The sequence below is a fragment of the Spermophilus citellus genome (assembly GCF_964194105.1).
Source record: "Spermophilus citellus genome assembly, chromosome: 10".
In the NCBI taxonomy this organism is placed as follows: Eukaryota; Metazoa; Chordata; class Mammalia; order Rodentia; family Sciuridae; genus Spermophilus; species Spermophilus citellus.
Window position 1 is genome coordinate 111,431,535 of NC_138197.1, and position 15,455 is coordinate 111,446,989.

The window sequence follows — 15,455 nt, forward strand, 5'->3', positions numbered from 1 at the left end:
TCTTAAGTTTATATAATATTGTCAATTCTTGTCATTTCAACATTGTTCACAGGATCATCACCAGGAGCAGATTCCATTTCAAGAAATCACTTTCTTTGCTCATCCATCATAAGTAATTCCTCACTGATTAAAACTTCATCATGAGACTACAAAAAAAACTCAATCACACCTTCAGGCTCTACTTTTAATCCTAGTTCTCTTGCTGATTCCATCACATCTACAGTTGCTTCATCCACTTAAGTCATGAGCTTCTCAAGGTTTCCCAAACACTCGTTAATGGTATTCTGATGACCTCCTATGAATCACTGATGTTATTAATGCACTGAAATGGTGAATCCTTTCCCCAGAAGGTTTTAAATTTACTCTGCCCAGATCCACCAGAAAAATCATTCACTACTTACAGGAAATCTTTTTCTATATTTATGTGGTACCAGGGATTGAACCCAGAGGCACTAGATCCCAGTCTATCTTTTTATTTTGAGAAAGGATCTCAAGTTGCCAAGGATGGTCTCAAACTTGAGAACCTCTCACCTCAGCTTCCAGATTTGCTGGGATTATAGGCTTGCACCACCACATCTGGCTAGAATTTTATCTTTTAAATAATTTAAGACTTGAAAGCTGAAACTAAGTTACTTCTTGGTCCTTGAGCTCCAGAATGAATACTGTGTTAGCAGGGACGAAAACAACATTAATTTTGTTGTATATATACAATCAGAGCTCTTGGGTACCAAAGTGCATTGTCAATGAGCAGTCATTTTTGGAAAGAAATCCTTTTTTCTGAGCAGTATGTCTCAACAGTGGGCTTAAAATATTCAGTTCATTGCCTGGTGTGGTTGTACACACCTATAATCACAAGAGGTTGAAGCAGGAGAATCACAAATTTGAGGCCAGCCTCAACAACTTAGCAAGACACTCAGCAATTTAATGAGAGGTAGGGGGATGGGCTGGGGAATTAGCTCAGTGATAAAGCAGCCCTGGGCTCAGTCCCCAGAATCAGAAAATTTAATTTAAAAACATTTTCTATATTTTGTTTCAAGTGAAAGATATGTGACTCTTTCTTTCACCTGAATACCAAGAGGACACTGTGAGGTTATTAATTAGTCTAAATTTATAATTGTTATGTCTCAAGGTACAGGAAAACCCAAGGAGAGTGAGAGATACAGGGAAACAGCCAGTCTGTGGCACAGTCAGAATACACATTTGTGGGTCAAGTTCACGGCATTCCAAAACAATTACCCACAGTACAGCAAAGATCACTTGTCCCAGATCACCATAACAGATAATAATAAAGTTGGAAATACTGTGAGAATTACCAAAATCTGACACAAAATAATGAAGTGAGGACATGCTTTTGGAAAAATGGTGCCTACAGATTTGTTCAATATAAAGCTGCCAAAATCCTTCAATCAATAAAAAAAAGTAATAATTGTGAAATGTAATAAAGCAAAGTGTAATAAAACAAGGTATGTTCGCACTTTATTACATGAATTTGTATATTTAACACTAGTTTAAATTGTAAAATGGGAAGGTGACAAGAGTAGATTTTACTTTGAAACTATATTTGCTATTACTATAAACTATCTTTGAAATTACATTTGGGGCTTCATGACATATACACAAGTACCTCACCAGGTTTTTCTGTGTTTGTGTATAGAAACTGGAGTATAAAGACAAGTGATAAAATGAAAGTAAATCCCCAAGTATTTACTTAATAATATTGTTCCTTAATAGTCAACTGGCAAGTAGAAGAGGAAAAAAAACCCAGTTTATCAGAAAGTCTTACTTTTATACATTCTACTAAGTAATTATGACTTCTTAGCTAGCAGTTTATCTTCAGATTATTATCAGAAGATATACCAATTATAAAAGTTAATGACACCACTCACCCTTAAAATTTTTTAATAGTCAAGAGGTTTAACTCCCAGCATTCCTCAAAAATAAAAATAATAATTAAAAAATTTTTTTCAATAAAATGTTAAACTCTGAAAATCATTTCGTATTTAATGGGTGAAAAATAGATTTGTCATTAGATTTCTGATGTAAGTTTTATTTTTTAAAAAGAAACAACAAAACTGAGATACTGGAAAATACAAATAAACATTACCAGATTCATCATTTAATTTGTTTAAATACAAAGTCTAAATAAAGGACCATAGTATGGAACTTCAACAGTCACTCTTAATATGCTAAATCTTCATTTTAGGCGAGAAATCTATCATTTTTATTTTCCACGAGAAAAATTTTATATGGAGTTCCATTAAGTCAACAATACTAACAAATTCAAAACCTTTATAGGGTACTGGACACTTCAGGGAAGAAATAAGAATGGTCAACAAATATATGAAAAACTGTTCAACATCCCTAGAAATTAGAGAAATGCTAATTAAAACTACACTGAGATTTCATCTCATTCTAGTCAGAATGTCAGTTATCAAGAATACAAGTAACAATAAATGTTGGTGAGAATATAGGGGGAAAGGTACACTCATGCATTGCTGGTGGGACTGCAAATTGGTGCAACCACTCTGCAAATAAGTATGGAGATTCCTCCGAAAACTTGGAATGGAACCACCATTTGATCCAGTTATCCAACTCCTCAGCATATATCCAAAGGATTTAAAATCAGCATGCTATAGTGATGTGGCCACATCAGTGTTCGTAGTAGCTCAATTCACAATAGCTAAGCTAAGGAACCAACTTAGGTGCCCTTCAACAGATGAATGGATAAAGAAAATGTGATTCATGTACATAATGGAATATTATTCAATCATAAAGAAAAATGAAATTATGGTATTTGCTGGTAAATGGCTGGAACTTGAGACTATCTGCTAAATTAAATAAGTCAATCCCAAAAAAACCAAAGGACCCTCTGATATGCGGATGCTGACCCAAAATAGGCTGGGGCAGGGTGGTTCACTAGACTGGACTGAACAGTAGGGAATGGAGGGGAAGGATGGGAAAAGGAATGAGAATGGGAAAGACAGTAGAATGAATTGGACATAACTTTCCTATGTTCATATATGAATACACCACCAGTGTAACTCCATGTCATATACAGCCACAAGAATGGGAAGTATGTAAGATATGTCAAAATACATTCTATTTTCATGTATAACTAAAAAGAACAATAACAACAAAAAAGAATAAGTCAGCCTAATTACAAAGGCACAGTTTTAGTTTTTATTATTACCTAGTACATGTGAGGCACTAGCTTGGATCCTCAGTACCACATAAAAATAAGTAAACAAAATAGAGGTATTGTGTCTATCTACAACATTATACACATACACACACACACACACATATGTATACACATATATATTTATTTATTTTAGTTTTTATTAAATGCCTAGAACATTATAAATAATAATTGGTAAAAGAAGGAATAATATTTTAACTCTTAATTCCAAATAAAATTAATATAAAAATATAAAATACAAATGTTTCTACAAAGAAATGTATAACCTACCTACAGACAACAAGTTATTTGCTTTTATTTATTTATTTTTTTAATGTGGTGCTGAGAATCGAACCCAGTGCCTCACACTTGCTAGGCAAGTGCTCTACCACTAAGCCACATCCCCAGCCCAACAAGCTCTTTTTATGAATGTGCAGAAGAAAATTGGTATTTCTCTCCTTCCCTCTTGAAAAAGCATCTGAAAGTAACATGAGGAATGAAAAACAGAATCCCCATTTTTAGTAAAACTAGGAGACAAACCTGAAAATGAGTAGAAAAGCTGGCAAAAGAAATGGAGATGGAATAGGAGTGCATGCTGTAGGCAGCAGAGAGAAAATTTTGCAGCTGCAGATGTCAGAAAGAAGAAAGTATACTTTCTGCAGGTGGTGGGCATACATGAAGGTAAAATCTCCTTGTTTATATCAATGGAAACAAGGTGCTATGACTGACAGCTAGAGCTCCCCAGGCAGTAGTTTGGTTCAAGAAGTAGAGGGGACACTGCTAAACAAGGAATCACATAATCTATATTTATCACATAAACTAGAAATTTATGTCCATGGCTATGGGAGACAAGAGACTATATAGTATGGAAATCCCCAAAGTGTTTATCTCAATTGGCAGAGAAAAATTAAAGGGCAAAGAAATTTTAAAAATCAAAGAGCCAAAACAGAACATTCACAAGAAAAATGTTGTTAGAGAGTAAATGAAAACCATTACAAATACTTCATCATTAATTATTAAAACATAATCATGCAATCAACTCTAAATCGAGATATACAAAAATACGTAATCATAAAATTTAATTGACTAGAGAAATTTTGAATAAACTAGTATAATCAATTACTTACCTCTGATTCATATTTTACTTTTTCCTCTTCTGAAATGCGTGCAAATTCTTCTTTCTGGTGTTCAAATTCTGACTTGAGAAATGTATGTTCATAGCGAAGCTTATTATATTCAGCTCTATACTTCTCCACTTCCTAAAATAAGATTGCAATTTATAACAAATTTAAAAGTGAAATTTGTACTCAGTCCAAAAAATCACTTTTAGAAATAAAACTACATAGTATATCGGTAGCCATTCTGAAAGTAAAAAAACGAAATTAATAGGAATATAAATGAAACTTAGAAAAGTCCTCCTAAGCATCCTACATACAGAATTACTGAGAAGGTACCTATGAAAACAATTATCATTTAATTAATGTTGTTTCTTCACTGATCCTCATTATAATAAAAAATGTACAGCATGAAAAAGGTGTGACCTCTGGGCTTAATAAATAATGTTTAAGAATGCAACGCACCTTTCAAAATATAGCTAGATTTTTTAAAGTATAAGATACTCCTCTAAAATTTAGGCAAGATGAACTCAAAGTAGATAAAGAACAGAATATTTAGTAGAGTACCTTAAGGTGCAAACAAATATTAGAATGATAGCTCAACTCACTGCACCACCCTGAAGGATATTTGTAGGACTGTCTCTCACTCACCAGAAACACATACAATTCCCCAGGGGGCTCCAATTCTGCTTCCTAATCACCTATAACAGCTGGAACTCTAGATAGGGCAGAGGGGTTGGAGGGGAAGGGAAGGGGAATGGGATTAGAAATGATGATGGAATGTGATGGTCATTATTATCCAAAGTACATGTTTGAAGGCATGAACTGGTGTGAATATACTGTGCATACAATCAGAGGTACGAAAAATTGTGCTCTAGATGTGTAATAAGAATTGTAATGTATTCTGCTGTCATTTATAAATTTAAAAAGAAACAAAAAAAATAAAAACTTAACAAGAAACAGGCAATATAGCAGAAAGATGCAAGAGACATTATTTCAAGAAGTATTAAGAAACTAGGTAATGAGGGAAAATATCTCTCGAAATATCAATCAGCCTTGCTGTAAATTTTTTGTTTTTGTTTTTATCACTGTACATCTTTAGTTGAAAGGTTCCTAAGCCAGTTGACAAGCCAAGAAAATGGGTTTCATGATATTAGAGATAATTTGTTTTGATTTTAAAAACCTCTTTTTACTTTATCAACTACCTTAAGTCTTGAGTGATTTTTATTTCCAAAAATTAAATCTATTCTCAAACCAGAATACTGCCACTAGCAATATATTCAAAAGATCATAGTATCAAGCCAATAAACCATTATAAAAGAGGATTCCACGACCATTCCATGTAATGGTATACACTAGACTACAATCTCCCAAAGGGGTCCACTTGAAAGGGGACAATGATCATTTGTATATATAAGGCCTAAATATATTTGTTTAAAAAGATATAGTACAAAATGTCTAGCACAGTACCAAATCTACTTAATATCTGTAGTCTTTTCCTCTTCCTTTTATTAAACATTTAATCATATCATACCAATACTTTATAAAAGGAGACCGGTCTCAACCTAAAGGACAACTAACAAATATTTTCCTATCTGAAGTTGCATGAAATGCATTCCTTCATTGGGGAAAAAAACTAATTGAGCACCTATATACTGTATGTCATGAACTATTCTAGGAACTTGAAATAATGAACAAAATAAATAGAGAAGTTCTTCCTCTTGTGCAACTTCCATTCTAAAGGTGCTAACAGAAAATAAGCACAATAAATAAATCAGTTAGCATGTTAGAAGGTAGAAGGTACTTGAGAAAAGATTAAAAATACAGCAAGGTAAAGGGGGATCCAAAGATTTAAGTAGTGATGGGGAAAGCAGATTGCAATATTAAATGGGGAAAGATGAGGGGGAAGTCAAGTAGGCCTCAGTGACAAAAGTAACATTTTAAATAGAGACTTGCAAGAGATGAAGAAGTTAGCCAAGATAAATCTGGAGGATGAATATTGAAAGCAAAAATAATGCTACAGCAATGGCTCTTGAACTACACCACTTCTAGAGTGCCAAAGAAACATCAAGAGGCCAATTAGGATGGAGGAAACGAGGCCAGAGAAATAATGCACTGCAATCCTGTGAAGCCTTAGAGGCCACAATATGGACTCTTTAAAGGGGAGCCACTGAAGAGATTTTGAGTAAAGGAAGGATGCTTTTCATCAACTTTCATAATCACATGAAGATAAATGAATAGTTCATCTACATAATTACTTACTTCATCCAGATTCCGTAAACGTTCTCTCATTGGAGTTTCTAATTCTTGTTGTATTTGGGCTCTTAACAATTCCAATTTTTGTGGCGTTAAAACCTAATATGTAGAGAGAGAATTATAAATATGAAATTACAAATACTGAAAGAATTCTCCAAATTTCAAGTCTCTCCTTCTAATTATGGCAATGGAATTCAATTCATAGATATTTTCAAAATGCAGCTATTTTACCACAATCACTGCATAAAACAGAACCATTATTTGAAAAAATACTTTTAGAATCTCAATTTAAGGTTCTTCCAGATGTCAAAAATTTCATTAATACAAGGTAAAGACAATCACTAATTAATACTGTAATTATTAAGAACAACCATGTTGGCAACTAAGGCTATGGTTTGGATACAAAGGCTTATGGCATAATTTAATAAATTATTATAATAACTGAATTATGATAACTAATAATTAACATATATAAACTTAATAAATGTATAAAACTTTATTATACCAAGAGAATTCTTCAGACTTACTTTCAGTCAGAAACGGCTAATTTTTTTTCTGACCAGCAAAACTAATTTAGGCTCTCCTCTCTCATATTCTTATAAAACTCATATTTTGATGAATGATTAAATATTTATATAAAGTTCATATAAGTAAACACAGTTTGTCTATTCCTCACTGTATTTGCAGACACTTCCCACCAATGCCTACTACATAGAAATCACTCAATTATTATTTCATGAATGCCCAAATACTGGTTATAAAATTAATCTAGGACTGGGGATGTCGTAGCTCAGTGTGAGAGCGCTTGCCTAACATGCATGAGGCCATGGGGTCAATCCCCAGAACCACCAAAAAAAAAAAAAAAAAAAAAAATCTAGCCTGGAATTATGTAAATTTCTATGAAAATGAAAATGCTCAATTTACTTCATTTAATTATCAATATTCCATATATTTTACTTAAAACATTACATTTTACTATTAAAGTCCACTAAACCAAAAGCATTGTGCAATGTACTATAATGTACATATCACACTACTCTAAGCATCTTACCTGCATTAATTTATTTAAGCCCCACAACAATCCCACTATATGGCTTCAATGAGGCACCCTAAAATCTAAATAACTTTCTAAAGATCACAAACACCCACCTGAAGCTCATTTTTTTTCCCCTAAGTAATCAAATTCTGGAATGAAAAATACCTCATACATACAAATAAAGTAGGCAATGGAAGCTTTACCCAACAGGTAAAGACAAAGAAAAAAGATATTTTGGATAGAAAGAATGATGCACCAAAGGAAGAAGGAAGCCAAAGCTTAGGTACAAACCAAACTAAAGAACAGTGAAACAACATAATGAGAGGACAATAGAGTAACATCTTTAAGATATTGGAGGGAAAAATCTGTTAACTTAGAATATGATATTCAGTGAAAATTTATAAAACAAACTTTTTCAGCCAGGTGCAGTGGTGCACACCTGTAATTCCAGCTTGAGAGGCTGAAGCAGGAGGATCGTGAGTTCAAAGCCAGCCTCAGCAACAACAAGGTGCTAAGCAACTCAGTGAGATCCTGTCTCTAAATATTATACAAAAAAGGGCTGGGTATGTGGTTCAGTGGTTGTATGTCCCTGAGTTCAATTCTCAGCATGCGCACGCACGCAAACACACACACACACACACACACACACACACACAAAACCCCTTTTCTGATGTAAAAAATAAAAATAAAAAGCTGAAAAATATTCTTACCAGCAGAGCCACACTGCTGTAAGAAATGTTAAAGTCCTTAAAACACAGGAAAAAAAATTTTTAAAGTACTAGATGGAAATATGGATATATGAAGAAATGAAAAGCACTGAAATCCACAACTACATGGGTAAATATATGATTTTTATTATTATTTAAAACTGTTTTAAAAATAATGGCATTTTAAACAAACATAATAATCTAGTGTGGGGTTTATGGTTGGGATTGGCAGAGATAAATTATATTTTATAAATCCTAAAGCAAAAGATGGTATATGTTAAGGCTAATGCAATATTTAAAGCAACACAAACAGCTGATGCCAATAAGCCAGCAAAGAGAGTAGAGTGATAAGCAACAAAAAAAGATTAAATAAAACATGAAAAGGGAAACAAAGAATACACAGAACAAATATAAAACAAACAGTAAGAAGGGGTTTGTCCTGTGGAGGCAAATGATCTCCTGCAAACTTTGCTGACAATTTGTAGAAGGCACAGGGCAAAGTAAGCAGAAAGTTAGCTGACCTGTGCTCGCTACCCTGTGCAGCGATGCAGCTATGCAATACCCACATAGTTCCTTAAACATGTTTAATTATGTCATAGATACCTCTTGGAAACAGTGCTTTAAATTTTACAGTGATGTGCAGCACTGGCCTAGATCACCTAATAGCAAACAAAGGTTTAGAAGTCTTCTGATCCTTGAGGTCTCTAATAAAGAATCTCTAAGATTTTTTTATATATTCCTAGAATCATTAAAATTAAGCACATAATAAAAATCTCTTCTTTGCCCAGACCCCAAACATACACAAACCAAAGACATTACAGGATTTTCTCTATTCTATTTTAGGAGAAACTCTCCCATATTTAAGACTTTCAAAGAAGCACTGCAACTACTTGTCTTATAACCTAGGTATCATTACCTACATAAACAAACCTTTAATACTCCAACACTTGCAGTAATAGTAACATAAAGTGGCCAAATAGTAACAAAAAATGTTTTCAAAGTATTTTTTCATTTAAGAGGGCAAATACTGTGCCAAAAATTCTTAATATATTAAGTAGTGAAACTAAGTAATAAATTTTGATATGAGCATCTTAGTAACCAAAACAAAATAGAAAACATGGGTTATACATTTTTGATGGCCTGGCGCAAAAACAACATATACATTTATGGTAACTTTTTTTAGTTTTAAACAAATACATATCAATGATTTCTCGTGTTAGAAAAAGATTTTGCCTTTAGCACACAATAACAACATACTAGTTAAGTATTCCTAATTCAAAAATGTAAAATCTGAAATGCTCCAAGATGTTCAAAGAATTCCGGATTTGGGATTTCAGATTTACAGACTAGGAATGCTCATCCAGTAAGTCAATGCAAATAACTGAAAAAATTTTAAAACTCCAAAATCTGAAATACTTTTGGTTCCACACATTGCAGAAAATAAATATTCAGCCTGTAACAATAGTAGCTAACACGTATTGATCACTAACTACATCAAAGCACAGTAGTGGCAACCTTCTATTCAATCTCTTATTGGATCTTTACAATTATCCTACGAGCTTGGTATGATTATTCCCATTCACTATGCAGAAATGCTCTTTAAATAAATTTCTTTTCAATTTATTTTCTATAAAAGTCAGTGACAACATTAAATCTTGGACAAGGCATTTTTTGCAATTAGATAATACATGATTATTTTTAAGATAATCACCTTTCATAAATTTTCACTGAAATATTTCTTAATGATCTTACTGTTGAAGTTTTCTTCACTTATAATTTGCACAAATTGCAAGCATCCCTTAAAGCAAATAGCTAAATTGAGCCTCTGAATATTCATAAAACAAATTAATTCACTGATTCTACTGGCTTATATTTGCATTTCCCCCTTTCACTCACATCTCTGAGGTTTTTATTTTGTTTAAATGTTCCAAATAGATCTAGAAATGAAGCTGAGCATGGTGTAGATTCCAATCCAAGCATTCTCCTTCCCCAAACCAAACCTTAGTGGTATTCCCAACAGCAGAAGACTTGAAGATTCTGAATGATAAACTGCTAAGGCCTACTGTCAAGGAAATCTATGCTGGATGACATGCCGGATTAGATAACTTAAAAAATTACCTTCTTACTCTATGAACTTATGACTTTGGTATTAATAATCTTATTATTCATACCATTGTTTGCTGATGCTATTCAGAAAGTAAAGAGATACAGGAAAATATCATTCATTCATATTTGATTAATTTAAAACTACTAAGCTTGGGCTGGGATTGTGGCTCAGAGGTAGAGCGCTCCCCTGGCACGGGCGGGCCCCGGGTTCGATTCTCAGCACCACATAAAAATAAAAACATTGTGTTGTATCCATCTACACTTAAAAAAATAAATATTAAAAAACAAAAAACTACTAAGCTTGACTGGTAAGCTTGACTACTAAGCCTTTTTTTAGTTTGGAGGCACATGAAAAATGACCAGTGTAAAAAATACCCAAGACACAGTAGTTTAGTATTTTTGTATCAATTGTCTTTTGCTTCAAAAACCCATTTACCTTACAATGTGCACATAAATTGTGCATACATATTGTTTTTACAATCTCTTTTAAGAAACTCCTTAAAAATAACTATCAAATAAGGCTCAGTAGTGCACATCTATAATCCCAGCAACCTCAGGAGGCTGAGGCAGGAGGGCTACAAGCTCAAAACTAGCGTCAGCACTTTAGCAAGGCTCTCAGCAATTCAGAAAGACTCTGTCTCAAAATAAAAAATAAATAAAAAGGGCTGGGGATGTGGCTCAATGGGTAAGCACCTCTGGGGGTTTCAATCCCCAGTAACAAAATGATAAAAAATAACCATCAATCATTTTTACTTTAGTTTCAGTTGTAATAAACACACAAAAACTAGTAACATCTTTTGAAAGAAATTCTTTAATTCTGAATTTTAATCAACTCAAACTGGCCTTTTTCCTAATTATTCTGAATGTTGAAATATTTCAGAGTAGGTAATATAGTACTAATTTACATAAGTTTGTTTCATGGTTTCCCTTTCATGATAGCTAATATTCTAGAACACATAAAAGAAGATTAAATGATAGCAGCTGGAAATATAGCAGAGAAAAAAATCACTAAAGATAAAGAGACAGAGCTGGAGATGCAGAGCTCAATGGTAGAGCATACTTCCCTAGCATGTACAAGTCCCTAGGTTTGACCTCCCAGTACTGCCAAAAATAAAAATGAAAAAGATGCAATTTAACACATTTATCAAAACTACTTACTTCCCCTATCTGACTAGTTTTATACAAACTCAAATATATTTTCTTACCTGCAGTTTTATTTCTTCTAAATCTTTAGTTTTCTCTACTAATTCCCCTTTTAGCTCTTCAAGCAGTAGCTGGAATTTTTCCTGGTTTGTTTCCTTTTCATTTAACAAGCGCTTGAGTTCATTTTGTGATTTTATGTACTCACCCTGCAATCTGATTTAAGAAAAACATTAAAAAAATTCAATTTTAAGTATGTCCTTTGTTCTCTAACTGCATTACTTTATTAACACTGTAGTATCCGACCGCAACTGTATAATCAGAGGGAAAAAGATATTTAGCCACCTGGGTAATTTTATGTCTTGCTATTTTGAAAATAAGATTTTATAAACCCAACCCACTTGATATCATTGCTTTGAACAAAGTAATTTTAAAATTTTACTACATTGAAAGTGTTGAATGAATACACTTCAAAATAATAAAATTATACTACAGTTCCAGAGCAAACATTTAGCCAATAACTTTTTTAACAATCTCATGATACCCACCTCTAAATTTAAATAATTTACCTTGTGTGTTCAACTTTGAGAGTCTGATAATTAGTTTTATGATGGTCACATCGTAACCTTTCATCAATTAACATTTTTTGGAACTCAGATTCAGAATTTAGTCCAGTGTCTCCACCAGTTGGAAAAATGTTGGGAAAAGTGTCCATATTGGTAAATAAGCTGACAACCATGTAATAATAAATTGTGGCTTTATTATGGTTTTAGTTCTTTTTTGAGGAGTATTTCCCACTTCTTTCTTGCTAAGACAGAATCTCAGGAAACCAAATTATACCTGCACAGAGAAATAACTTTGGTTAGTGATCAGTGAATTTGAACTTCATTTGGTTTTACTTTTCTTTTGTCATTTATTATTTTCCTTATCGTTTTTATAACAAAACCCAGTTTTTAAATTTTTCAATTGTTCACAAAATAAAGTACAAGAATAAAGTGTAATCATGTTTTCTTTACTTCCACACAAAGATTCTTTGGCTATCTATAATACCCATCTCTAAATTTAAGTAATTTACCTTGTGTCTTCAACTTTGAGAGTCTGAAATTCTAGCAGTAACCTAACTATATCAGAACTATGGACTTTTCCAGTTTAGGTACTCCTAAATTCACAAACCAGAGTCATTTTCCTGAAACCACTGTGCTAAACTTCAAAGGTGGATACTAGTACAAAATGCATATTCCTAAATCAGAGGGAAAACTATCTGGAACTTGCTAAGTGACTGGGGAGAATCAAAGACTCTGTCTACAAGTGACAATATCTGTGTTTAATGCTATAAAGGCTCTTTGACACAACACAAACTGCATTCAGACTGCGGATTCAGATCAGAAATCAATCAACACATAAATTTTAATCAGTTCCTAGGTGTTATGTACTGTGCTAAAAGGAGGAAATCATTTCACCTACCCCCAAAAGCACTGACCCAGTAGTATGAAGGTTTTCTTTTTTTCTTTTTTTTTCAGTGCTGGGGATTGAACCCTGAGCTTCAAGCATACTAGGCAAGTTCTCCACCACTGAGCGACACCCCAGCTTCTTTATGATAGTAACCATGTGTTTACTACATTAGACTTAAAAATGATGAAAAAGTGTTCTTATTACAAATAACTAAGAAAAGTATAGTTCTATAATCAACATCATTAATCATTCATTATACACACACACACACACACACACACACACACACACACACATATAAATAATATAGACATGGAAATATATATTTTCCTGATAGCATATCCCTTAATTACTAACCTCATCTCTAATTCTAGTTCCTATTAAATATATATATAGTCCTTGCCTTAGAATGTATATCTTGTCCTACACAGATTCAAATGTCAAAGCCCTAATCTCCAATGTGACAATATTAGAAGCTAGGGTTCTTTGGGAAGTAAGTAGGTTTACATAAGATCTTGAGGGTAGAGCCTTATGATGGGTAGTGTTCTAATAAGAAAAGAGAAAAACTAGAGCCAGGCTGGTGACACAGACCTGTGATCCCAGAGGCTTGAGGGGCTGAGACAGGAGGATCCCAAGTTTGAGGCTACCCTTCACAATTTAGCAAGACCCTGTCTCAAAAAAAAATAAATAAAAAGGGCTGGGGATATAGTCAGTGGTAAAGCATCCCTAGGTTCAAATCCCAGTAACAAGAAAAAGAATAGAAAAACGGAACTATAGCTTGCTATCTCCACCATTTGAGGACATATGACAGCTATCTGCAAACCAAGAAGTGAGGCCTCATTAGACACCAAATCTGCTGGCACCCTGATCTTTGGGACTTCATAGTCTTTGGAACTGTAAGAAATAAATTTCTACTCTTAAAGCCACCAGCCAATGGTATTGGGTTATAGTCTCCCAATGAACTAAAATATGGGTTATATTTTCCATGCCAAAAGTATGTAGAAACAATGACTAAAATTCCATGGCCTTCCTGTACATTAATTTTAATGACCACCAAAGGGGAATATACTATCACACATTACTTGAAGGTCCCCCACTCAAACACATGTCTAAAAATAAAAAATCACATTATTAATTTGCACACATGTACACAAGACTCAATACTAATCTTTCTAGAAAGTTACTGGTATTAAAATGATAAATCTACTTACTTCCTCTTGCCTAATTCTAGGGATTTATTCTATAAAAATAGTTGAACAAAGTACCAAAGATAATACACAATACTCTTTTACAATGTTATTTTTAATTTTTAAAAAAATGAAAAATCAGAATATCCATGCATAAAGTAATCTCCCTGAATTACAAACTAAAAATGATAAGTTATATCTTCCTCATTGAATAACAAAGAAAAGAATATGAATAATACACACAGATATGTTTACATATACACAAAAGAGCCAAATAGGACTGGGGTTGTGGCTCAGTGGTAAAGTGCTTGCCTAGCACATGTGAGACACTGGGTTCAATCCTCAACAACACATAAAAATAAATAAATAAAATAAAGGTGTTGTGTCTATCTACAACTAAAAAATACTTTAAAATAATAATAATAATAATAATAATATGCACCAACAATAGCAGTAAATTCTGAAGCAGTAATGTAGTACTCCCTACTCACAATACAACATATAGCTTTTTATTATTAAATATACATTTTAAGGGGCCAGCATTGTGGCTTAGTGATGAAGAGGCCAGGATTGTGGCTTAGTGATGAAGCACTTGCCTCACATGTGTGGACACTGGGTTCAATCCCAGGCACCACATAAAATAAATGAATGAAATAAAGATATTGTGCCCAATATCCTTATTATTATTAAAAGATATGTGCCCATATCTTTTAATAATATGATTATTAAAATTTACATTTTAATAATCATAAAAAATTGCTCAGATGATCAAATCAACACATTTCCAAAATAATCTCATGTTTATTGAATAGTTCATTACATAATGTTATAAAATTAACAACTCTTATTACTCAAATTCATCATTCTTGTTCTCAATCTACCTTCAACCTCTGACTTACCAGCTTCTGGTATTGATACCCATATTATGCTACCTTTAATCCATACTTACAACCTGAGAACCTTCTCTGCTTTACTCTCTTAAGTTCTTATGTATAAACATTAATACTCTAACTTTAAAATGCAAAGTGCACCCCTTTCTTGTCATTCGTTTTTACTATAAAAAAAAATCAGACTTTTCTTACCTTACATAGTTACTAGAGCTTTTGTTTGTTTTACAGTACTGGGGATTGAACCCAGGGCCTCTCACAAACTAAGCAAGCAGTGTCCTTTTTAAAATTTCATTTTGAGACAGGGTCTTACCCAGGCTAGCCTTGAATTTGCGATTCTCCTGCCTCAGCCTCCAGAACAGCTGGGATCACAAGTGTACACCATCACTAC

At 33.2% G+C, this 15,455-nt stretch overlaps 1 protein-coding gene across 10 annotated transcripts in view; it reads right to left on the minus strand.

Moving 5' to 3' along the window:
- Positions 1-15,455, minus strand: part of CEP83 (centrosomal protein 83) — a 122,989-nt gene that overhangs the window by 61,258 nt on the left and 46,276 nt on the right. For 8 of the 10 annotated variants that reach the window (XM_081309487.1, XM_081309489.1, XM_081309486.1 and 5 more), the window contains 4 exons: positions 12,108-12,378; positions 11,604-11,754; positions 6,556-6,648; positions 4,306-4,437 (listed from right to left, as the gene is read on the minus strand). In XM_081309487.1, coding sequence (XP_081165613.1) covers positions 4,306-4,437; positions 6,556-6,648; positions 11,604-11,754; positions 12,108-12,277 — 546 coding nt within the window. In that variant the 5' untranslated portion in view covers positions 12,278-12,378. The remainder of the gene's footprint in view (positions 1-4,305; positions 4,438-6,555; positions 6,649-11,603; positions 11,755-12,107; positions 12,379-15,455) is intronic. The other 2 variants (XM_081309492.1, XM_081309495.1) reach the window with 1 other exon arrangement.